Here is a 24,665-nt window from a genome sequence, read left to right as displayed (position 1 = left end):
CTCGCAACTGTGTGGGCAAATCTCTGAAAAGCAGGTGTTGTAAACTCAGCTCTGAAAGAACAGCCTGCAATACCGGTGCGAACGTACATCTGCAAAAGTTGCAAAATAAAGATTCGCCCTTTCAAAACTCAAGTTTCAATGTTTCCAAACCTTTTTCCCCAACATACGTGCAACAGTTTTCAGATCACCGTTTAGGAGGATTCAAACCTGGAGTACAAACTATTACACCGGGAGTACACTGACAAATACAAAATTGCAGTTGTGAGGAATGAAAACTCACTTTTTCAGCCTATCAAAACATTATGCAAGCCTTCAAAACTTAGTTTCAATCTTGCAAAACCTTTTTTTTATAAGATTTTAAGCTTTCAAACGCTAAGTTTCTACCTCTTGAAGCTTTTTTTTTTCAGGTCTTAAATATGACCTGATATTCATTGCATAAACGTTACCTCTTTGCTGCCTCTACCAATGCTTTCTCATCGGGTGAAGAGGCGTAGTATTCCATGTGGTTGGAAGAGAAACCGTTAGCGTGGGAGAACGGGTCTCCTCCTCCGACCAGGCAGTCTGGCTGATCGTAGCTGATCTGAACCGTGTGACACAATGATACCGCCTTGAGAAATAACAATTCCTCACCAGTCTGGATGGAGAAGCGACGAGAGGGAAGAATGAGAGGTGAAAAAGGTAACAAGTACAAGTAATATTTTTTCATAATTTTTACATTTAGATATTTATTTTATATGCCAGTTACCAGGTGAGGTGTAGAACCATCAGGTGAGTTGTCGGTCAGTCCCTCTGGTACAAGTTTGCCGTTAACTTCGCGGTACTTGATTCCGTTAATTGAACACTCGCGGAACTGCATCTCGTTTTCCGTCAGCGTACCCGTCTTATCAGTAAACACATACTCCACCTAGGAAAGAGGAGCACACACAGACTCACATACGTTGTGTTTTACTAGTAGTAATACTATGATAACATTTTATGTGTTGAATATGTACGCTGCACTTCTATTCCATACCTGCCCCAGCTCCTCATTAAGGTCAGAAGTGTTGACCTGAGCTTTCTGGTCACTCTCTTCGTGGTAAAGGTCCAAATCCCAGCCAATGAAAAAGGAGCCCAGGAACTTCTGCATCTCCACAGTAACGTAGAGCGAGATGGGGATGATGAAGTTATAGAGGACCATAAATGCCAAGAAGTCTGAGATGAACTTCAAGATCTGCAGGGAGGTAGATCAGAGCGAATTTCATTAGAATGAAGGACAAGAGGAAGGTAATACGATGAGGACAAACCAATTTGAACTTCTTCAGGTTAACAAATGCGAACAGTGCAAAAGCTGGAGGGAGAACAAAAAGACAGATGGAGAGTGGAGTGAGGGAAGTGAGGGAAAGAAAAGAGAAAAACAACTGAGGAGATGATGATGATGATGGGTACAAGGCAAGAAAAGTAAGTCTGCACACAAGTAGAAACGCCTCAATATATGTAAAAGTAAAAATATTTTCATCTGACTTTCCACCAATTCCAAAATGGACTTTTCAAAAGCCAAAATGAATTACATTAATTAGGCCAGTTTTCATCAGAATGGATTCTGAAAATCTTTATTTTTGTTATTTAGTGTCTGTCCATTTCTGAAATTAAAAAAGGCACTTAGCAATGTGAAGATAAAACAACAATTGTATGTGCCTGAATTTGAAGAAATGGCATGTCCAATGTTTGTAAAATGACATTTTTGTTTGAAAAAGTGTTTTTATTTTCCATCTTTTCATCAAAACGTTCAGTTTTTTCACTAATGACAAAATTTTGGTCACACTGTATAGTTTAGGAAAAAAAAAACAGGAAAAAAGACTGACAAGGTTGCCTGTCAAGACATTTGCCTGATATAAATCGAAGCCACGCACCAAATGCTGATGCTTCAAGCACACATTGTTTTAAATCCAAGTAGACAGGGTAATTCATTCCCATTAAGCAGTTAATTAGTTTCTGTGACAGGAAAGGAGAGGGAGAGAGGACCACAGACTGAGACGCAGCTTTTACAAGAGCCAAATTTACGACCATTTTGACCTAGAATTGAGCTTTGCTAAATTGAATAAACACAATCAAGAAATAAAGCTAGTGACATTAGCATATACAACACAACAAACCTAGAACAAAAGACCTGTCATGAAAGGTATACATTTAAAGTGGGTATCTTTTTTGGACTTTTAGGCCTTAAATTTAGAACATTTTCAGACTATTAAAGAAATGGTAGATGACCAGGACACAGGAGGGAGCATAACATGAGCTGGGATGTGGAGACATGCAATCATTGGTCGAAGTAACACACTGTAGCGATGCCAGGGGGGGGGGGGTTTCTGGAGCACCTGTTATTCTAAATCGAAAAATAAACCCATTCATCTGTTGCAGGTATTCCTCTCTCTGTCTCGAGGGAGAAGAGCAGCTAGTGTACAATTCCAATTTTTCTTCCTCTCTGTCTCAATACATAGAGGGTGCTGTTCTCTCTGACTGATTAGTGTTGGCAGGTAGGTTGATAGGCCGGCAGACTGGCCCAATAAAAGGCACTTCCTCTCTTATGCCTTGTCACAAAAGACACGCTGAAAGCGCCCTACCTGTACCCTTCTAGGACTATGTGTGTGGATATGGATTCAAGCATGACCTCATCTTTACATCTTCATTAACTCTCTCCATTAATTTATATCCGAAGTAGAGAGGAAAAAGGCCATTATTCTTCGGTGAGGATATGAAAGTGGAAGGAAGTGCATGTTGCATAAAGGTAAAAAAGAAAGACAGAAGTGGAATGTTGGCTAAAATCTCACCTCATCTTATCTGCGGGACTGACAGCCTGCATTACGTACACAAAAGCAAACCAGTAAGAATGCATTCTTTGGAGGCTAGACGTGAAGCGGACTAACCGGACTGCTGTTTCTCTCTTGTTCAGTCTTTTGGTTGTAGAAAGGCTCGTCCCATTTTTCCTCAGCCTGCCAGGCATACTTCAGGATGGTGCTGAGGATGGCCTCGAACAGCAAGATGACCAGGTAGATGATTAGGAAGGTGTTCATGGACCTTTAGAAGAGAATGTATATTAAAAGTGTATCTTAAAAGCAACATATTTTGCATGTTCTCACTGGCAACAGAAAATGCTCACTTCTCTACTGCAGAGCGTTTCTGGGACTTGCACTTATAGTTGAGGGCCATCTTGGACTCCATCCCTGTGTAAACCGCCACACCTGCAACAGCACAACTGGTTAAAGTATTACACGAGGCTTGTGGAGGATTAGCACGTTACCTCACTGGTAAACGTATGCATGAAGTCATGAGAATTTAGACAACAAAACCATCCATGTGTCCATGGTAGATCTACACGCCAACCACTTATACCAGTCTATACATTAATCAAACATCAGGACATTTTCTCTATGCAATAAAACCTGCAGATGAAATTCAATCTTTGCTCAATCTTTGGTTTTCAGACCTCAGCGATATGATGATGAGTAGCTTGTACAGCCCATAACGTCCACTGAACTTGGCTTGTTTGTGTCACAGGTGCAATGTGACTCTTTTTAGCAGCTATCTTTTATCTTTCTTTCTCTAAGCAATCATTTACCCCCCTGGATGCTTCCCCTCTCGTGGATGTTTGGTTTGCAGGACTATTTCTTTTGAGTCTGACTGTATTGACTCACCGAAAATCTCTTTGGTATTTTTCAACCTGGCTCCTCTCAGAAGCAAGTTTTCTGGACCCAGCGGTCTGACATAAAAGCAAACACACACAACATGAATACATAGTAAAGATGGATGTTGCTGCAAGGTTCGATCCAAACTAAAAAAACAGTCAAAAACACCTTAGTCTCTTCAGAATCAGTGTTTGGTGATTTAAAAATAGTTTTTTAAAATGTTTTAAAATAGGGATAAAACACTTGATGCTCTGCTAAAAACTTGCAAAGTGCATGAACAACTAAATTCACATATGACACGCTTTCATGTTCAACGCTTTACAATCAGCCATTACGGCTAGATAAAGCTGGTCTCACCTGACTATCTCCTCTCCTTGCTGAGTCACTGTAATCCGACCCACAAACCTGTAAAACATCAGAGGCATTGGAGTGATAGAGACAGTCAACAAGGTTTATGCATTCATGCAGAAAACCGGGCTACTGGAAGACATAAGGCAAAGGCAGGAAATCCGAGAAAGCCCTTTACACGCACTTCAATAACCCGGCTGCTGCAGCTGGTGCGACAGACTCTCTGTTGTTGGCAGTGACTAGAAACAGTGAGAGTAGCCAGGAAGTATACTAAGCCTAGTGTAGTGGGTGCACACGCTTAATATTTCACATACAGCAATATCCTGAGCTATATATTATAATTTTTTGTTCCCATCAGCAAATAAAAGTCACAAACATTTAAGTTGGAGAAATTGATTTATTTTCTTGAATTATTTTCCGTACTTTAACATTAGTGCAATATATTAAAAGCACTATTTATGTGCCACAGTGAGAGGAAGTTCTAATTAGGAGTTTTCTGAAATGTTTATGATATTTTCTTTAATTAATGCTTAACACGGCATAAATGTGTTGAATATGTGTCAATATGTTTATTATGTGTGCTGGATAACAGTGGTTACAGTGTTAACTGTTTAAGTTTGGTGGTATGATCCAATGGGAGGAGACAACCCTGTATATAAAAGGACTCCAGGCAGAGTTGGGGGGATTTCTGTGTTGAAGTGGTGCTGAGCAGACTGCTGGTAAAAGTAGGTCCAGTTTTCTGATGTCTTCTAAATATTGTAAGTAATCTTTTAACAAGTGAACAAATCACCTTTTTCTTTTGGAGCACAATAAATACATCATCCCACTAATGGACATCATTTCAACTTGCCATACTTTAAAAAACTGTTTTTGAACTTTTTTTTTTTAACTGTTTTTTATTTTTATTTTTTATTTTTAGTGTGACACTGGCCAGTATCAGAATTCTCCCAGATCTCTTGACATATTTTTAACCAAGGGTGGCATATTTTAAGTGTATTATATTTTTATACATCTGCCTGAGGAAGTTTTTTTTGGAGCATTCAGACAACTAGAGTACTGAGAGAATAGACTCTGTAGTAAGATAACAGTTACAAATAAGTCTACTTTCAGCAGTGGAAACTGACTTCTTGCACATGCACACATGTAATAACCTCATTAGAAACCAAGTTGAATGTATATAATCAGGTTTCTTTAGTAGGAATCTAACCAGATTAATCTTAATTCTAAGTTTAAATCAGGTTTCTTGTTTTCGTGATGTTTAAAAAAATTCTGATTACTGCAGAAAGCACATTCACGCACACGAGCGGCGTGATTTACATCCTCACGTCAGATTCACACTGTTACTGTTCTAATTTAGACTCAAGATATTAAACATGGATGCTGAGTAACAATTACTTTAATCGTAACTTTTGTTTGATTATGGGGAGAGTCCTTTGTGGGTGCATGTAAATACAGTACGTTTATGTGTACTTACGTAACAAGGGTTACTCAGAGAAACCAGGTTACACAGGTAATAAGAGAACTTGTTCACATGCGCTGTAGTAATCACTTGGTTACTGTAAAGTCATGTACACATACAGCAGACCAATAATAACATTTCTCCCCTACCCTCAAACTTTTTTGGAAACCAACTTGTTTAAAATTCCAGAAGCTACTTTGTGTTAGTTTCCATTTTTATCAGACTGTGGACGAAGGTATCTCAAGTATGAATCACTATGTGAAATAATCTTTCCTTTCATCCAGCTGCCCTGCTGTTTGAAGCCTTTGTCACACACATGCATAAAGCCAATCAGAAACCTGGTTACCCATATGCATGGCCAAGAAATCGCCGTTCTCCAGGACAAATCTACCCGGGGTAATCAGGTTTCCCAATGCCCCTACCCCGATTACGGAAACAAGGTTCCGCGTTTACATTTAAGAAACAAGCTTCCTGAAGAAAGCCCACTGTAACCCTGTTACTTAAGTGCATGTAAACGCACTGAGTGGTGTAAACAGAAAGAGAGAGAAAATGAGAGTGGGGGGATGGGAGGAAAACTGCCATTGAAACAAACTGCCTGATCTAAAAATACACTGATCGATCCTGAAGTAGCCAGCTGGGACCAACCAGAGGAGGAAGGGTTGTTGAAGAGGTGATCTAGTCCATCATCCATTTAAGAAGACATCTCTAGCAGAATATTTCTACCTTGTATAAGTCACAGGGGTTTTTTAAAGTGAGGTCCAAAGAGTTCCAGGGGTTCTTCAGGGGTATTGACAATTATACTATTAAAAATAACAACCAAAAATAAAAATAAAACACAACAAAATTCCTATATGAGGGCAGAATAATGGTGTTTAGGTGGGAGTATCCTTGTTATGCGGCATGTTAACCACAAGACTTTTTGTGCTCTCACTCTGTGGGTGTATATACACACATACACAGGCGCAGATTACCTGTACAAGTCAGCTTCCGGTTGTTGACACTCCACCACAGCCTGCAGGGCCTCCAGTCGGGACACTGACTGACACACTGATGTCTCCGCCACAGAGTAGTGGGTCTACAAACATACATTCACAAAACACAAATACAGTTAAAAGATAAAAAGGGAGGCCTTGTTTACAATGGGAGACACCTCTTAGTTTAGAAATGAGATAAAAAGACAGGGTTCTCCCTAAACAAATCTATAGTAAACAGATCTACAGTTAGAACAAAAGGCTCTCTATTTATAATACAACTGGTTCAGCCAGCTGCCATTTCTCTGCCAGGCAGGAGGTTGCATGTCATCCGTTAACCAGGCTATAGGAAGGAAGGAGAACGTCAGGCAGGGAAATTACTGAAAGTTCTTCTGTGTAACACATAGATGAGCAAACAGTGCAAAATCTGCATCACTATGAAAAGAACCACAATGCAGCGGTGAGACGCATCAAGATATCATCAGCTGTCTTGACTAGGTATCATCGTTGCCTTCACTACTATCAAGGGAAACATCTTTGAATGCATGCCAGAGTTGACTCTGTTTACGACCATTGTTACCTCTCTAATCTTCTGACCTTTTTTTTTTAAAAACACACAGCAATGATAGTGCAGCTACAATATTTTTGGCAGTCTGGATTTGGCACTCCTACAGAAAAATGTACACAGTAACAATATCTAAAGCTCAAATGACTACTGCAGTACTACGGTATAGAAACAGCTGCAGATGACACCGATTTATTAAGACATCAGGTGCAGAGACTGTACGTACACATTTCTAGGCCAATAGTAAAAACCCACCGTGCTGTATAAATAAACTGTAATAGAAGCAGCAGCATGTCGTTAGCAAGACAATTAAGCAACTTAGCTTCTGGCAAAACAGGAAGGGAGGGGGGGAGGAGTGTGGAGGAGAGGAGAGGAGCTGGCGTTAGTAATGTGACAGACACACAGAGCTCTGTCTGAAGAGTCTATTTTCTGACCGATTTATGACTCATTCTCTATATATGCAAACTATTTCCACTTAACAGCTAATAAATGAGTCTCAATGAGGCTTTTTTCCATAGATAAGTTTTATTAGTTTTATGTTCCAAGGAGTAGCAGCGTGTCTTCTAGTCTCTTTCTCTGTCAAACACCTTCTAACATTCATGAGTTCAGCAGCAAATCTACTGTTTGTAAAAACAGGGGAAAATCTATTCTTTTGAAAAAGTGATGAAAAGTGTGAGATACATAATGTACATAATCACAATCAATCAAATTAATAATAACATTTAACGTTAATGTACTAACTGGAAAATTCATTCATTATTGTGTTTGCTTGCAACTATTTATTTGCTACAATCACTTTAGTTTAATCAGTTTAAGAAGCTGCTTATTGGAAACACACTAGTTAGTAATTGCTACTGAATAATTGACTGAAGTGGAAAAAAAAAAAATTAGCATTTATCAAACACATCTCTACTTGTTGCAGTGCCTCATAGCACACACATTTTTTCATACCACATATACTCATACTCAGCACACTCACACACACGCACGCACGCACGCACGCACGCACGCACGCACGCACGCACGCACGCACGCACGCACGCACGCACGCACGCACGCAGACCGACCTTCAGGTTAGTCTCCCCATCGAGGCTGGCTGTGGTGATGTGACAGGTGCCATCTGCACGGTCTGATGACAGCAACACCAGGTCGACCGGGAACGTCTCATCTTTAGCCACACGTACAATGTCCCCCACCTGGACAGACATGCGAGGAAAACACACACATGCAGGTTAATACTGTTTTTACACCGACATCACGCTACCTGTGCAACACAGGAGCAGCTCATTTTTAAAGGATTTTTTTATTCTACATACAGCTCCCTGGTGTTTTTTTATATTCCTTTCGTGTGCTTTATATTGTATTATTTATTTGTTTTTACGTTATTGTGTTGAATATACAACGAGTTGCTCCAAACAAACTGCGCCTAGTGGGATTAATTAAGTGGTTTGCATTGTATTGTATTTTACACCAAGATGTGATTGTTTTCAGTTCCCAGTAAAAACATTCTGGCATTTTTTTTTTTTTGTAATGTTCCTTTAGTACAGGGACAAACTGGAAACAAAGTTTGTCTGGATTGTCAACTTCATGTTTAGGAAATGACCTTATTCATACTTACACTGTGCAGTTTGATTGGTTTGAAAGATAAAGGCTGCATATCAACAAGCTATTAGACATTTCATGTATTCAGCATTTTTTCCTTTTTCCTTGTTCTCACAAATGTTCTTGCAAGTAAGATTTTATATATGCTGTACCTGTAAATGCATTGAACAGACATTTAAATGCATATAACAGTACCCCAGCTAGACAATATACCTGCCTACAAGAAAATCCTTTTGACATTTGTATTTCAGCTCTTCACGCACTCTAAAGCACTCTATTTGACTAATAACACAGCATCAGTGCTTTCTTATCACCGACACTTCCTAGGAAGGGTGGGTGACAAGCTTGCTATTTCAACACTGTGACTTGCTCTACCAGTATTCACCTCTTAAAAGTCCACTGATGCTGAGCATTTGTAATTTGTAATTTGAGCAATGTGTCTTTATATTGAATAAAATAGTTCACTCTTGTTGACGACGTGTCTCGTGGCTGTCACTGGGTAAACGATATCAAGCATGCTTGACGAGCCTGAGAGGTTTGTTAACTGTTTGACTAAATATTTGAAGACACAGGAAATTTAAGTGGCGCTGAGTTGGCTCCAGACACACTAGTTACAGTGTTCCAGAGATATCCAGGCGGCTAAGACACCTTATTAATAAGAGGAGAGAGAACAGCGAGACTGGACTAGGAGGGCTGAAGGATGCAAACAGCTCAAAAACTGGTCACTTCTGTACAACAGGGGGATTCAGAAGAACGATCTTTAAACCTGGGCTACAATAAAAGTTTTCAGTATCAAATCATTTGTGGATTATTTGTTTTATTAATCAAGTAATCACTTTTTCAAAAATTGTGAAATTGCTTGTTTTATCAGATCATTCTAAATCCCCCAGATATTAAATTTACTATAATATAAAAGAAAGGAAAAGAGCAAATCCTCATATTTGAGAAGCAAATGTTTGTCATTTTTGCTTGATTCATTAACAATACACTGACAAATTGATTATTCGATATATTGTTAAATCACAGTTAACTTCAAATTTTAAACCGGGCAGGCTGCAGCAACAAACATGCAGGTTTTAATGCTATCTGATAAAACCTATCAGACAAACCTATAAGGCTGTATTGAGACCAAATCAGGTGTTGTGGCGCACCACCACGGGGTTGAGTGGAAGTGTGTGGGGGCTGTTTGTGCTCTAGAACATAACCGCTGTGAAACAATCCGAACATAATGTTTTATTGATTTGAATCACCCTTGTTCTCCCCACCAGCACTTCCTCTCTTCCTTCACTCTTTAGCTCACTCCACCACAGCTGCTCTCTCTCACTCTTCTCTCTCATTTTTTTTTTTAAATGAGTTGGGAAGCTGTCAGCAAAGTCTAACTTTACTTTTAACGTTATCAAACAAAGAGAAATGTCCTCCCCTCCTCCTAGTAATGTCTTTGTTCTCCCTCATGGCAGGGTTTCACAGCTCTGATCAGTTTAATCTCCGATTGGCCATTGCAGCCTTCAAACATGTTGTGTTTCTCCAAAAGTTGACTCTGGATCAACTTTCCCGCTGCAGGCCAAAACCCCCACAGCCCAAACACATTACCCCCCTTCACATGAACGGGAGGACTGGCGTTATCACCTGATTTGGTCTGAATACGGCCTAATTATCACAAAACTGCCACAATGGGACAACTACATAAGCAATAAAGTCTGTGAAACAACTGCAGCACCAATCAACAAATCAAAGAATTTGAACATTACATAGCATCTATATTATTGCACCAGTGTTGATCACTATAAATGTCTCAGTTTCTTGTAATTTATAAATATGAAATGTTGCTTTTATACATTATCTTACAGTATCATTCTATACATTCCAGTTCTACAGAAACCAGCAGCACTAAGAATTTAACAGCCAGGCTATAGCTAGTTGTGTCTGGTGGCTATGAGGTGTGAAAAGCTATTTTTAGATATTATGGGGTAAAGGTTCATAACGCCTCTTCACTGAAATGAGATATTATCCAGTTCTTGATCGGACAGAAAACCTTTGAGCTGGACTAACAGGTATCATGAAATGTCTTTAGGGTGCGGCTGTTGCCGTCTTACCCTGATATTCTTGGATCTTGTCTGGACCAGACTTCCACTGCGGACCACAAACACTGGAGCCCCGTTCACCTCGTTGTCAGCCTTGTGTCTCAGCCAATCCTCGTAGCCCTGTGAGACAATCGATTAATAACCAATCAAACAAAACATCTGACAGCTGGTTAACTTTAATGAAATATACCATTATTGATCGGCACTAATTGCTGATGAACTGCAGGCGTAACCGACCGCTGATCAGCTGAAGTGATTGACAGCTTCTCCAGTGATTCCAGACACACATTTATATAAATGCAAAGTCATGTCAATGTCACTAACTGGAGAATAAATCATGATGAATATATGACTGATTTTCATATGTTTAACCCTAAGACTGATTGTTGAAATTTACAGGAATGGTTCCAGTTTTTTTACCCAGCGATGAATTCAACTAAATAAACCAGAACAATGAGGAAACAAGCTGGATATTGCAAGTTAGTTGACAACAGTTCATCTATCCAGGTCACACTGTATGTATCTTAGTTCCCCATTTCATTTTTGTGCCCATGAGGAGGAAGTTATGTGCTTGTGCTCTCACCTGTTTTATGGCAGTTACTGTGATCACAAAGAAGAGAGGAAGACCGCTGGTGACGGGGGATGTCGGGGTGTCTATCATTAACTGAAAAGACAAATATAGAGGAGGGGATGCGCGGATGTCAGCAAAACTGAAGTGCAGAGAAAAAAAAAGGGGGGCATTTAAGAGCAACTTGGTTAGAACGGGTGTGTTTCTGTGGTAGATCACACAAACACACACCAGAGAGACAACAGAGAGACAACAAAGAGAAGTAGTGGCTGATGTGTCAAACAGGAAACATCTATAACTTCCCTTGAACTAACTTCAGTTCACAACTTTGCACACACACACACACATGCACGATGCAAATGGATGTTAAAATCTTCAAACAGCATTTATTGATCTAGACATGTCTCGGCTTTTCCCCCTCATTCAAAAACTCTCAGTTTCACTTTCATTTTAAGTACTGTTCTACTCTTGAATCATTCATTTGTATGGAAACTTTTTGGAGGGAACATTTGAATCTTTATTGGAGAGGTGATAGTATAGATCTACAGGTGGTGTTAATTTGCTACAAAAATGCAGCAAAGGCAAAGGAAGAATATACCTCCTAGCCAGTAAACATGTTGTTTAAATTGGCTTTGCAAATATTTTACACTTAATCTGAACTGAAACTTTGTGTACCGTTAAACCAGACACACTACAGATATATTTGTACATTTTGACAAACAGTAACAACAAACATTAAACTCTTGCGTAAGAATTCGAGCCTCACTCCACCCTTATCGTCTTGTTTCTGCGGTGGCGTTGACTCTCCGTCACTGTATCAGTTTACTGCATCAATTAAGACAGCGTGTTTTTTTTTTAAAAAAAAAACCCAACTTCAATCTCTTGATATAAACAGCGGTTGGGAAATGCTTTCCTGTAGCTTTCATCACATAGATAAAAAATAAAGAAGTAACTCATTGGTGACAGGCTGTTGTCAAAAATTCATTTAGCTCAATACCTGCTGTATAATCTGTCTATAAAGGAGAATCATTGCTTACCAGCCAATTATAATTAACGACAATGATGGTAATAATAACTCCAGTGATGTTTACTGTTGAAGTTGCCGTTAAGAGTTTCGTTTTTCATTTGCATGATGTCCTGCTCAGTACATATCTTGGTAAGACCTCTGAATGTATTTGTTAATTTATGTGTTTCTGTTTATAATGAATAGCAGCCAATGTATCATTATCACATTTTTTTCAAAGCCTCATGTATCAAAATCCACCTTGGCCTTAAAAACCCTGTATCCACCAGGCTCAGATAAGAATTTACATAAACTATAACGAGACTGAGAAATGTCTTTACTTGATTGGATGGGGAGGAACAGCTGTTCACCGCAGGTATCTCAGAATCCATCTTTTAAAAATGGTCAAATTGGCCTTTTAGGAAAACATCATGTCCGCAATGTCGAGATGAAAAGAGACCCCTCTCTCAGTGATTTGAGACTAAGCTGACTTCAGCTTCACTGACAAGATGAGTGGGTGAAAACATAGCCTTTTTAGACAGAGTCAAGTCGATTGCTTTGGCTTCACTACACAGGCCCAAATAAATCAGGAGACGCCAGAAAATTTGAAAGCCAAATTCTACTTCGGTAACGGGGCTGACTGATGCGTAGTGAAGGCCTGACGCTTAGGGCTGGCTGTAAAGATACACGTATTTCTTAATGTGTGGGTGTAATGTTTTAATACTCAGGCAGACCTGTCGCTCTACTAGTCTCTAGAAGTTGATGAGTCACTCACTCCTGCACAAACAGAAACACACATATTTGTGTCTAGAGCAGGAGGAACTGAGGTCACGCTTGACGCGTCCCCATCTGACTGAGGAGGGCATGTACCTGCGATGTGTGCATCCTGTGTGTGTGTGTGTGTGTGTGTGTGTGTGTGTGTTTTATTACCTGTACAAGGAAGATAATGAGAAAATAGAAGTTGGCTATTCTCCTGAACTGCTCGAACAGATTCTTAGGGACAAAATTCCAAATTGTGTACTGAAAGAGAAACCGACAAAGTTAAATGAATTAAATATAATACATATAAAATATAAGAATATAAAACTTATCATTGCATGGCAGAAGAAAATAAGGCACAAATAAATACTCTAAGCTGTTTTTGCAAACATCAAACAATGATAACTTGAGATTAAACAACTGCATGTAGCTCGGCATCAGTAAATTGTGATTGAAACATAAAAAAAGTCTTCTGATAAATGGTGAAAATGTTCACCCTGCAGTGGTGAGTACAGCGTTCTCTTGACAAACTGCTTATTCGCTGTTCTTTACTAGTGTTTTTTTCTTTCACTCTTAAATTTCAATTCATCACTTCCTGTGCAGGGTGATCTAGACAGAAAAGCTGATGGAAATAAAAAAAATGTGGCTGCACTGATGCAGTTTTCTGGAGCTAAAACAATCTGCTTTTTACCTCATTAAAGGTAAAAGTCATCAAATTAGCGCACAGCTCCGTCAAGAATAACCTTGTTTTTATATGAGCTGTTCTGTCTCTAACACGAGCATGACTTGAAATCAATCTAATACTAAGCCGAGTGATTCAACCCGACTGTCATTTCATCAACAACTGCCTAATTATTGACAGTCACCTCAGTCAGTGGCAGACAGCAGCGTCTTGGGATTACATCATCCTTTTGTGCAATCAATCTACCAACCGGCCTGCTAATCCACTCACCAAGGTAAATGATTTTCGACTGAGGTGATCCTGTTATCAACAGACCGTGCATCACCTTCCGTATATCTTTCCCGCTGCAACACGGCTCCAGACTAACTTTGTAGAATTAGTCACACTGGTGCCGGTAATCAGTTAATGAGTTTCTATACACTTTTTTTTCAGCCATGGTTGCAATGTTAAGACACAAGGACATAACTATTATCTCATCTTATATAGTTGGCACCTCTCCATAAGTGATACATTTATATCAAGTATAGTAAATTGTGATATCTGGATGACTCATATCAAATCTTGCAGTTAAAACACCATGATGAAAAAGATATCAGGGGATACAATTCCAGTAGTGGCTTAAACAACATTTGGTACCTTGGATGAGATGATTCTGTTGTCAGCAAAGCGTGGTGGTACGTAGTGGCCATGCTGGGGGAAACGGTTTGCTACATAAATCGTCCTGGTCTCGCTCTGATGTGGGGGGTCAAAGCCCTGTAGAAAGGGAGGATATATGAGAAACAGGGAGGATGTGGAGTGATGGAGAAAGTGGGGCAGAAAAAATGGGGACAAAAGGCAAAAGTAGGGGAAAAGAAGGGAAAGAAAGGAAAAGAGAGACAGCAGGTTACTTACATAACAACTCTTAGAACATCCCTTATAGCTCGCAGACATCACACTTTTTTTTTCTGTGCGAGTTAATTCATCTAAATTATTTCAATAAGTGGGGCAGCGCTACTGCACAGTAATAAAGTGTTGATAAAGGTTAACTGGCTGAAAGATTTTGACTTCCTTTAATGTACAGCGGTGTGACGGAAAAGTGCACAACATAGTGAAGTTATCAAGACAACTATCACAGTTATTCAGTCATAGTCATAGCAGAAATATTCATATCCTAATTATCATAAATAACACATAACACAGACACACCTGGTCACTGTCAGAAGATAAAACAAACTATTCAAAATATATGGAGTTCAATTTAGTTAAAAACACAGATGCGTTTTGCTAAAAGATTACTCACATTTGAAATAATCATATATTAAGCTCTCAGAATTATAGGCAATCAAATGAAATGAAGAGTTGGCTACTGAGGGGATGTAACATTACCACAATATTCTGAAGCCAAATCATTTTATGTAGTTGGCGTCGGAGAGAAGTTCGACTAACTCCCTGACACTCTACACCACGCTAAAATCCACCTGGGGAAACATTCTATGCTTCTAGTCAATATGGTTTCAGTTACAGTATAGTTGGGGGTGTAAAGCCATTTCTCTATGGGTCATTATTTTGTTGAGTGTAGAGGCTAGTTTGGGACTTGAGGGGTCCAACAGCGACAAACAGAAAGAGAAATAATACAGGACACTACACTAGTATTACATCATGAAAACACAGATGAAGGCATATAGTTACAGTGCATGTGGGAGAACATAGTAAACAGTTCTTACTCTACTACTACAATTACTACCATTACTGTATGTTCCTGCATGTTTCCACTGAGTAACTGGCCAGGATTTGATATGTAGCTGGTTAAAGCATGTAATCAATGCAATCAATTAGTGAATAAAGCTTAAATATGTGTTTATGAAAGCAAGATATAAGAATACAGAAGCCCTACTCCAAAACATGCAAGACGTCTACAATAAAAATAAAAAAAAAAGGGGTCAAAGTATGACAAATAATCTACACTTATGTATAGATCAGAATATCTGGCACACATCAACATCATGTTCATCACAGTTTAGTCACCAGCCTTGTCATACTCTCTTGCCCTTAACCACGTAAATCATGTGACATTTAGAGGAACCGTGACAGCTGTGAATTTTATGCAAACACTTGACATGTGTTGTAAACTGAAATGGAAGTCAGGTGGTGTTATATCGGCACGGTTAAACCACATTTCTAAATGTAATAAGCATTGCTTAATATTAGCCATATTGTAAATAGTATCAGCTAAGGTTAGTCATTTTCATCCATTCATCTGGAGACCAAAACAAAGAGAAGCACTTTTCATTAGTTAAAATACATTTCTTTCATATAAATCTCTATGATTTCTTTCATAGTTCTAACATTTTTTTCCTGGTACTGTTCAGTGTGTAACACCCCACCCAACTGCTCTACTAGGAAGGTTAAAACGAATGCTTACAGTCACTTGCAAACGTTATATGACGTAGGTCTGACACACACACACACACACACACACGCCCATACACAAACACAGAGGAATGCATCCTGGCCACGTCACTCACTCTCCACACAGATTCAACTCTGTGTAGGACACATGGGAGCAATTACTGTCTTTCTGTTACACCGTCTCACGCTCTCCGCCTAAATACACCGCACCTACACTAAGACTGAATAATGACATTTTTTTAACCTATTGCAATTTTTACAAACTGATATAACTTTGTCACCATGTATACTTTTTTTTTTTTTTTTACCTAAGTCAAACTTTGCTCAAACTGCACCCTTTTGGTCATTATCTGGCATAAAATCAGACAATGATTCACTTTTATGAATGAAAATATAAAGTTCAGGATTTTCCATTACAGCTGATCCTTTGTCTTTCACTTTGCTCACAGCTTTTTAAAGACTGTCCATGTGACATTTTTCATTTGTCTCTTTGCATTAAATTCATTTTAGTGACCATTTCTAGACCAACTTCTAACCTCTAACATTCTCACTGTAAATTCATGATGTGCAACTATCTCACAAAAAACAATTATGTCTTTACCCAAACAGTATCAGTATGGATAACATACTTAAAGGTGGTGTGTTTATCTACAGAGACTCTGCCCTCTACCTGTATTTTCTTATTTTCCTATTATCTTGCTGTGTTCAGGATGCTTCTGGGCGTCAACCTTTGGGCAACAGGTGTGTAGCCCCCAGCCAATAACAGCACGCAGGGTGTGAGGGCAGGACTCGTAGCGTAGAGACCGGGTTACGTCGCTTTCTTCGTCTCTCTCCTCTGCTCCGCTCTGCTCTCTGTCTCTGTGTCATGGATGTATAAAGAGCTGCAGGTCTGCGTGTGTCTGCTTGATTGAGGGTGGGGCTGAGTTACACACACGCAGAGTGGACGAGATGAAGCTCTGCCTTCACACAGAATCTGGCAATGTGGCACCTTCCCACAGGGCTGTGGGCGTGTTTATTTGTGCTTTAAAACGTAACTGCCGTGAAACAATGAAAAAATAATGTTTTATTTATCTGATTCACAGCTTTGTTTTCACCAGCGCCGCTCGGTCTCTTCATTCGCTCTCTAGCTCGCTAAACCACCGCTGCTGTGTCTCTTGCGCACATGCTCGTTGACCTGGGGAGGAGGGGCCGACTTTGAATGCTGTGTGTTCACAAACACCAACCGACAAATCCTCCATAGTTTACCTTTAACGCCTAAATGCCCTGATTCTATGTGCTCAGAACAAATAAAAGCTGTCTTGCAGTCCTACCATAATATATGCAATGGTGTTTCTTTTAAAGCAATTTCTTGCATCACAATCACACACTTGCACATACAGCACTGTGCTGTATTTATACCTTAGTATTGCTCTATACAACCAGCTCTAGGAAACAGGAACCTGCACAATGCTACCACTGTTTTAAAACACTGGCTTCTGAGCTGGTCCCATGAGGCAGTTACAGACATTAAGCAATTCAGGCTTTTAAATTAACCAATATGAACCAGCAACTGTGGACACTGACCGGACAAGAAGTGAATTTGTAAGCCAGAAAAAACCCCTATCCAACAAAGTAATTGTTGAGACACTGGCATTGACCAATGAGCTATTACATCCCTGCAGATAGATTATGGTAATTTTGTACTTAAGGACTGTAAACATCTTACTTAATGCACCTTTATGTGATTACTCCCAACAAACCTTGATGGTGGTTGCTGAAGAAGAACATTTCTCCGCCTAGTTTTTCAGACAGTCGGGAGGATTTAGAGATTCTAGCTCTCACTACATCAATCAGCAACAGCTACCAGTTAAATTGCTTAATCATTGATATCTTTGCACACAGTAGACTAAGCTTGCTTAAATGCTGAGTGAATACATACAAAAACAGCTTAGTGTTATTGTGACAAAGCTGTAGCCTTGTGAAATTAATTGAGGAACCTCACCCAAAGCTTCTGTGAAAGTCTGTGATAGTCATTGTTGCAGCTCTAATCCGTGGTTACGTTTGTATAGAGACACTTGCTCACACTGTGAAGACCGAACCGTTTACTGGTCCATCTTGTTGAGCCAACAAGAAAACTACTAATGAAGGATAAAACTAGTATATCCAGTAGAACAGTGACTCTCCACAATCAGTTACCAACCAGCTAACAGTCCGTGGATACCAGGCGGCAAAGATGTTATCTGACAAGAACAGTGAACAGTAAATAAACATGTGCATTTAGTTTGCATCATTTTTGTTGAGCATAAAAGCTGTCAGTGCTTCTGACACATTTAATACACGTGTAGAGCCTCTAAAACAGTGCTAACCAAGAATTAGCATAATTTTGAACTAGAATTAAATTAATAAACTTTTTTATGTATTTATTTTGAAACTTCATCTTGAATATATTTGTTTAGACAGTATGGTCACCGATGACCCCGACTCCTAGTGCTGCATGACTGCCACAGGCCGGCAAATACTCTAATGGGATAAGATTAAGGTAAATGTCACGCAGTGTCCTGTTGTTCAATCAAGAATGCTTTGAATAGTTACGCACACTTAACAATCCAGAAACACTATATATACAACACTATGTACAACTGACATCAATCTCTCTGTCACAAAAACACCAATAATCAAATTCCATGAAAGACATTAAATAATCATATAGAACTGTGCAGCATTATCTCACCAGGATTATCTGAAGTGTTAAATGTCACTTTCCATTAGGGTGAGTAATGCCATGGCTCTTTATTTATCTATTTATTTTTAAAACAGATAAAAAGTAAGGACCATTTATTGTCTCTGTGCTATGGTCCATATAGTATGAACTGGCACTGTTTGTGGTCCTCTTCAGGCAGCATATAACTTCTTATACCGAGACAAATACAAAACGACTCGTAAAACTATTTTGTTACTGGTGAAGGGGGGTAAAGGATGGAGAGAAAAAAAGTTGTAAAAAAACGATATAACTTTAAAAATTGTGAAAAAAACAAAAACCCTCACACCCACAGGCGATGGATTGAGATTCCCAACGCTTGCATCTTATCACTAAACCTTACACAAGACTGATAAATACATCACTCATTATACTGTACTTACAGGAGACCAGGAGTCAGTCCCCTGAGCCAGATCTCCTACTGTGTACATATCTGCAGCAACCAACACGTCCAAATATTAAAAAAAACTTTTGATTACAATCTCAAAAGTAAAGCATGCTGTGACTTTAATGTTTGCTTGGTAGGTAACACACACACGTAGCGTTCATGTGATAGGCGTGATTTATGACTTTTTTAACATTCAGATATTCTTGAACAGCTTATTATGTTCAAGGACCAGCGGTGATAAAGAGCCAAGGACCTAACCTGATTCAATTATTTGAGACCACCTGTTGGAAATAAAAGATTGAACAGAAAAGTCAGAAAACTGCAAATCGCTGATGTCATACTTGGCTGACAAGCAGGAAAGAGAGGCACACATAAAGGCCACTTAACCTTCGACTAGAAGCCATTTTTCATTTTTGATTTCTCTTATTATATTTATACCAATCACAAAAGAGGAAATGGCTATAAAGAGCGGAAGATGGAACATTAAGATTGTGCAAAGAGGCTGATAGTGAATATCAGGAAATGTTACGAATTTTTAATGTAGAGTCGGAGTGTCCACGTCGTCCATAACCTGAAAGAAAATAACAGGCCATATTTCTTCTCATGTATAGCAATGGAAATAAAAATAAATAATACTGACAATTAGGGCTGAACAATTTTGAAAAAATATCTACCTGTGATTATTTTGACTAACATTGCAACTACGATATGATTAGCAATATTAGAGGGAATGATCATTTTTACGTCATTATTCTCATTTTCATTGAAAAACATTTTAAAACGATTATGGTGTGATTTTGGCAGGTATCTTTACCAAACAAAGATGTTTTCTTAAAGTTGCAATACACAATATTCTGCCACTAAATGTCGCACTATAACACCAATATCTCACACCAAAACAAACGTGCGTGTTGTTTACTCAATAAAGTTGGGGGCAGTGCTGATCAAATATGGATCGAAATTCTGTTACTGCATTGCCTATTCCTTGCCTCAAATGTTTTCAGAAACATATTTTAGTGCACTGTTTGGCTGTAATTTGGGAAAGTTTGTGACGTGGCCACCATCTTGGGAATGGACGCAGAGGACCCGGAGGGACTCACATGCACTAACATGCGCGTGCCACGATTTGAAAATTGCAGGACGTCATATTGTGATTTCGATAAAATTTCAATTAATTGTTCGGTCCTACTGACAATGTGGCTTTCTTGTAAACACTCGGCACCGCTGAAATCAGACTTTTCATTTTGTCCCCACACTCTCTTAGCCCATCAATCTGTAGGCCGACAGGTAATTACTCCCTGCAAAAAGCCTACAAGTCCCACAGTACCTTGGGGGAATCATTGCCTTCAACAAAGGCTTGGCAATAGACTAATGCATCACAACCAAGGTAACCCACTGAGTCGCATTACAAACTGAGAGGCATTTAATAAAATGGGATGAACTAATCAGAGATGGAAGGAATGGAGGAGCAGCATAAAGAGTAAGCAGTAAAGACAGAAAGACTGCAACACAAAGAGAGAGAGAGAGAGAGAGAGAGCAATAAACTATTCTCTAGTCAGATGCTGAGGGTGCTGTTTTTGGCAGTACAACTGATGACAACAGCAATACTAACATGACCACAGACGTGTCAAATACATATCTGACAACATGTGTCATAAAATGAATATCCGGTAGCAAAGCTACGGGTGATAAGGAAAATAACTATTTTATTAAGGGTGGGATAGGCTGGTTATTTACATTTTACTACTTTATTGTGGTGGATTAGTAGGGTTGCTGCAGCAATGTTCTGAATGAGACTGTGAAAGTGTAAGACATTGTGTTGGTTGTACAGGCGAGATGTGTACTATTTATACCCTTATTAATAACAGACACCATTCATTCACAGAATACTCTTTATCTCCCCCTTCTTCCATCATGAACACATAATGCCTTTAAGTACTACAGCAGCGGTAATTCATTAACAACATCTTCTCTACCTAAGAGTACCAGAGGATTTTGTACTGATTCGCTTTCCTCCAGGCAGCTGTGGGTTTCTGGTCAGCTTGCAGAGACCGAATCCTACTTGAGATACAAGTAATGCATCAAAGTAAGCATTTAATAACCTCTATTTTTAAATTACATATTCATTATCATTGCTTGGTTATACAGTTGCAGGCAATGACTATGAAAACTCTTCTCTCTTAGTGCATTCAAGCAATTTCCAAAACCCCACAACACCCATATCAATTTTTTACTGCAGATAAGTTTTACATTTGCTATGTATGCCTTCGGGAAATTAAACTCAAAACACAAACAATAATAATAATGACAATACTACCATGAACATTATGAAAAGGGCAGCATGAACTTGGTATTTTCTTGCATTAAAACAGCTGCCTTTCAGCAACCACATCTCAAGTCCCAGATGTCCTGAACATGCGAGCTGACTTTCATACCATATGGACGAGGGCCAATGGCTGCATGGAAGGCAGAAAATCAATATAAAAACATATGATATACTTTGGAGTTGTCAGCAAGAATGTATACACTGCAGTCTGTGATTCCCAATAGAAATACTGGAGCATACATAAAATGTCCATGTCGTACTTGCAGGACAAGATGTAAAAGGGTTTTCCTAGTTGGTACTGCAGCATGTCCTGTGATTAGTCTTTTGTGATGTAAATGCGCATGACTAGCATGATATCAGTACTGGTGATGGAAGAGGACTGACATTAAAAGCCTGTCACACTGCACCTGTCCATCCCTATTAATTTAAACATGCCAATTGAGGCTCACCCACCTTACCCTCCTCCTTTCTCTTTCTCAAAGCGGACCAATGTCACCAGAAGTGAACTGATAAGCAGTATGCGAGTGAATAAGCGGCACTGTGTTACCTGCCAGTTGATACCAAGGTCACACAAATGCCCCCAACAAACTTTTTCATTAGGCCATTTGAATTAAGAGGCACTTTAATCACACTTTTAATTAGCCAGGCAGGTCAGCTATATGGGATGGATCTAATTAAGAGAGCTATCTCAAATTAGGAGCTACCGTTTTATTGACACAAACTATGATGCCCTTTGAAAAAGTGAGGTCCAAAATGAATCTCTAGAAGCGAAGAAAATACTATTTTGTATAAACTGGCGAATATGAAGCTGAGCAAGAGGCGAAGTCTAACCCAACCCATGGGTGTTCAGAAACACCACACAATTCATAAACTCCCAGGCTGTGGTGACATCAACGACTTAACCAATGTCTGACTTATCTCATAGCATGAATTAGTTCATTCATATGGGCAGGCCCTGCACACATGCTCACACACCCTCTCTTTCATTTTACTGTATGTCAGAGCAGGTTCTTATCCAAACTGTGAACTCTACTTTGACAATAAAAAAATAACGACAAAATGCCTTTACCGTTGTGTCACTGCTGCATGACTGAAACAAAGAAATCATGCTTCAATTCAGCAATCACATGGATAGTTAAAAACTGAATGCTTCTGCTATGCACCGTTGACTCACTCTCTGCACTTGGCAACACTAGTTAAAATCAGAATCAGACTCTTCTGCGAGAGATAACTGAGATACACTGGACGATTATTGCCATTTTAACCTTTCTGTACTGATGCCTCTGTCTATCAGTGCGTCATCACACTGCCATGTTTGTAGACAAACAACAGGTGATGACGGCAAATACAGGATGCTCTCTAAAGCATATTTAATCAACCGAAAACAGTTAACGCAAAACTTTAGCCAAAACATACATATTGTTAATAAGACGTGAATCAAAACAACACTGAGCCAATGCAAAGGCACCGTGAAAGTTATATGCTGCAGAGTTGAGACAACTCTTGACATAAATGAGTCTGTATATAAAAAAAACAACAACTGTGTAAAGTATGGTGGTTAAGATGTAGCCGTTAGGTCAGGTGAAGTGGAGTTTGCACAGCTCAACTGCAGTTTAACTTTGCCAAGTTTAACTAACGTTACGATGTTAGCCAGTAAGCTAACGTTAGTTAAGACAGTTATATTTCTGCAGTTAAAAAAACGATTCAGCTGTGATTAAAATGCTAACAAACTTCATCTCAACTTACAAATCATTTTTAAACTCAACCCCCGGGTTGTTGTTGATTTATCAACTTACTTAATGTCGTTAATTAACGATAAGTTAGCTGGGAAGGTAGCTAACGCGTTAACCTCCACCTGGCTGTCATCACAGTAACACACACACAACAATGTTTTGGACACATCGGCAACAGCTAACTAATTGCCAACGTTAGCTAGCGGAATGTTATCCCGTTAAAGTTCGTACACCTTTCCGTGGTCTAGCGAAAGCCTTTTATTATGTGGCTGCTGTTGTGAGATAATGTGGGCTAGCGTTATGAGAAAGGTAGTTCGAGAAATTTTACCAGCTGCTGTCGTATCCACCGTAGCATCCTTGCAAAATGCGATCCAAGTAGCCAGAACAGTCGCTAGCCAGCGCTAGCAACTAGCTACTCTAACAAAACCGTCCCGAACCATAAATATTTCCCCCCGAAGGCAGCTCTTCTCGGTCGCATTACGCGACACATTCATGCAATGTAGTTGTGCAAAAAAATAAATCCAGCTGTTCCCATTCCGCGGTAATGTCAGAGAAATGATCCACGGTAAAAGTGACAGACGGCTGGCCAAGAAGTCCCAGCGAGCTACACTACATCTCTGCTCTGCCACGATCGGTTTTCCCCTGCCAGCACACAGCTCAGTACGGACATGGGCTGCTCTCTAGCGGCCTGTCAACGCCCCCTGCCTGCCTGTCCGTGGTCATTAGATAGATAGATAGATAGATAGATAGATAGATAGATAGATAGATAGATAGATAGATAGATAGATAGATAGATAGATAGATAGTGTTAGACTATTTATTATTTAAGGCCGAGTTCACAATTTTTTAAAGTTCATCTTAAAATAACGGTCCAAGTGAACATTGAAACATGCTTTTCTTGCTGTAATAATTCCTCCTGTTCATACTGACCATTAGAAGATCCCTTATAATGCATTTACAATGTAAGTGATTTGGGCCAAAATCCACAGTCCTCCTCTTGTGCAAAAATTTTAATGCGTAAAAGTTAATCTGAAGCTAATATGGGGCTTCAGTTGTCTTAATTAGTCAAATCAAGTAGATATCTTTCACCATGACAGTCTTTTTAGTTGAAGTTGAACTCTTTTTAATGCCAAAGTCCCTCTTTTTGTTAGGCTACTATACTTCCACTGCAGCTCAACAGGACCTCACAAAGGCAGGATTTTATGCTAAAAAGACTGCAAATATGGCAGATATTCACTTGATATGACTAACTCAGACTGCTGAAGCCTTTTAAATACATTTTTTGCACAAAATGACTTTGGTCCCCATCATTTACACTTATGTTCATATGGGCATCTGACTGTTGTTTTAAGACAGACTTGAAAAATTGTGAACCTATCCTTTAACTGAAATGACA

At 39.3% G+C, this 24,665-nt stretch overlaps 1 protein-coding gene across 1 annotated transcript in view; it reads right to left on the bottom strand.

Annotated features, from left to right (window-relative positions):
• The window catches only part of atp11b (ATPase phospholipid transporting 11B (putative)), a 57,195-nt gene extending 33,267 nt beyond the window's left edge, over positions 1 to 23,928 (bottom strand). Inside the window, exons 1-14 of the mRNA XM_044360729.1 lie at positions 23,598 to 23,928; positions 14,334 to 14,450; positions 13,187 to 13,276; positions 11,269 to 11,349; positions 10,698 to 10,805; positions 8,070 to 8,198; positions 6,438 to 6,541; positions 4,017 to 4,064; positions 3,669 to 3,733; positions 3,134 to 3,215; positions 2,901 to 3,051; positions 1,013 to 1,210; positions 746 to 904; positions 447 to 634 (exon numbers count right to left, since the gene is read on the bottom strand). Coding sequence (XP_044216664.1) covers positions 447 to 634; positions 746 to 904; positions 1,013 to 1,210; positions 2,901 to 3,051; positions 3,134 to 3,215; positions 3,669 to 3,733; positions 4,017 to 4,064; positions 6,438 to 6,541; positions 8,070 to 8,198; positions 10,698 to 10,805; positions 11,269 to 11,349; positions 13,187 to 13,276; positions 14,334 to 14,450; positions 23,598 to 23,624 — 1,547 coding nt within the window. The 5' untranslated portion in view covers positions 23,625 to 23,928. The remainder of the gene's footprint in view (positions 1 to 446; positions 635 to 745; positions 905 to 1,012; positions 1,211 to 2,900; positions 3,052 to 3,133; positions 3,216 to 3,668; positions 3,734 to 4,016; positions 4,065 to 6,437; positions 6,542 to 8,069; positions 8,199 to 10,697; positions 10,806 to 11,268; positions 11,350 to 13,186; positions 13,277 to 14,333; positions 14,451 to 23,597) is intronic.
• Positions 23,929 to 24,665: the final 737 nt, after the last annotated feature.

This window comes from Thunnus albacares, chromosome 9 (genome assembly GCF_914725855.1).
Source record: "Thunnus albacares chromosome 9, fThuAlb1.1, whole genome shotgun sequence".
Lineage (NCBI taxonomy): Eukaryota > Metazoa > Chordata > Actinopteri > Scombriformes > Scombridae > Thunnus > Thunnus albacares.
Note: the sequence above shows the minus strand (reverse complement) of the source record. Positions and strands in the feature narration are given on the sequence as shown.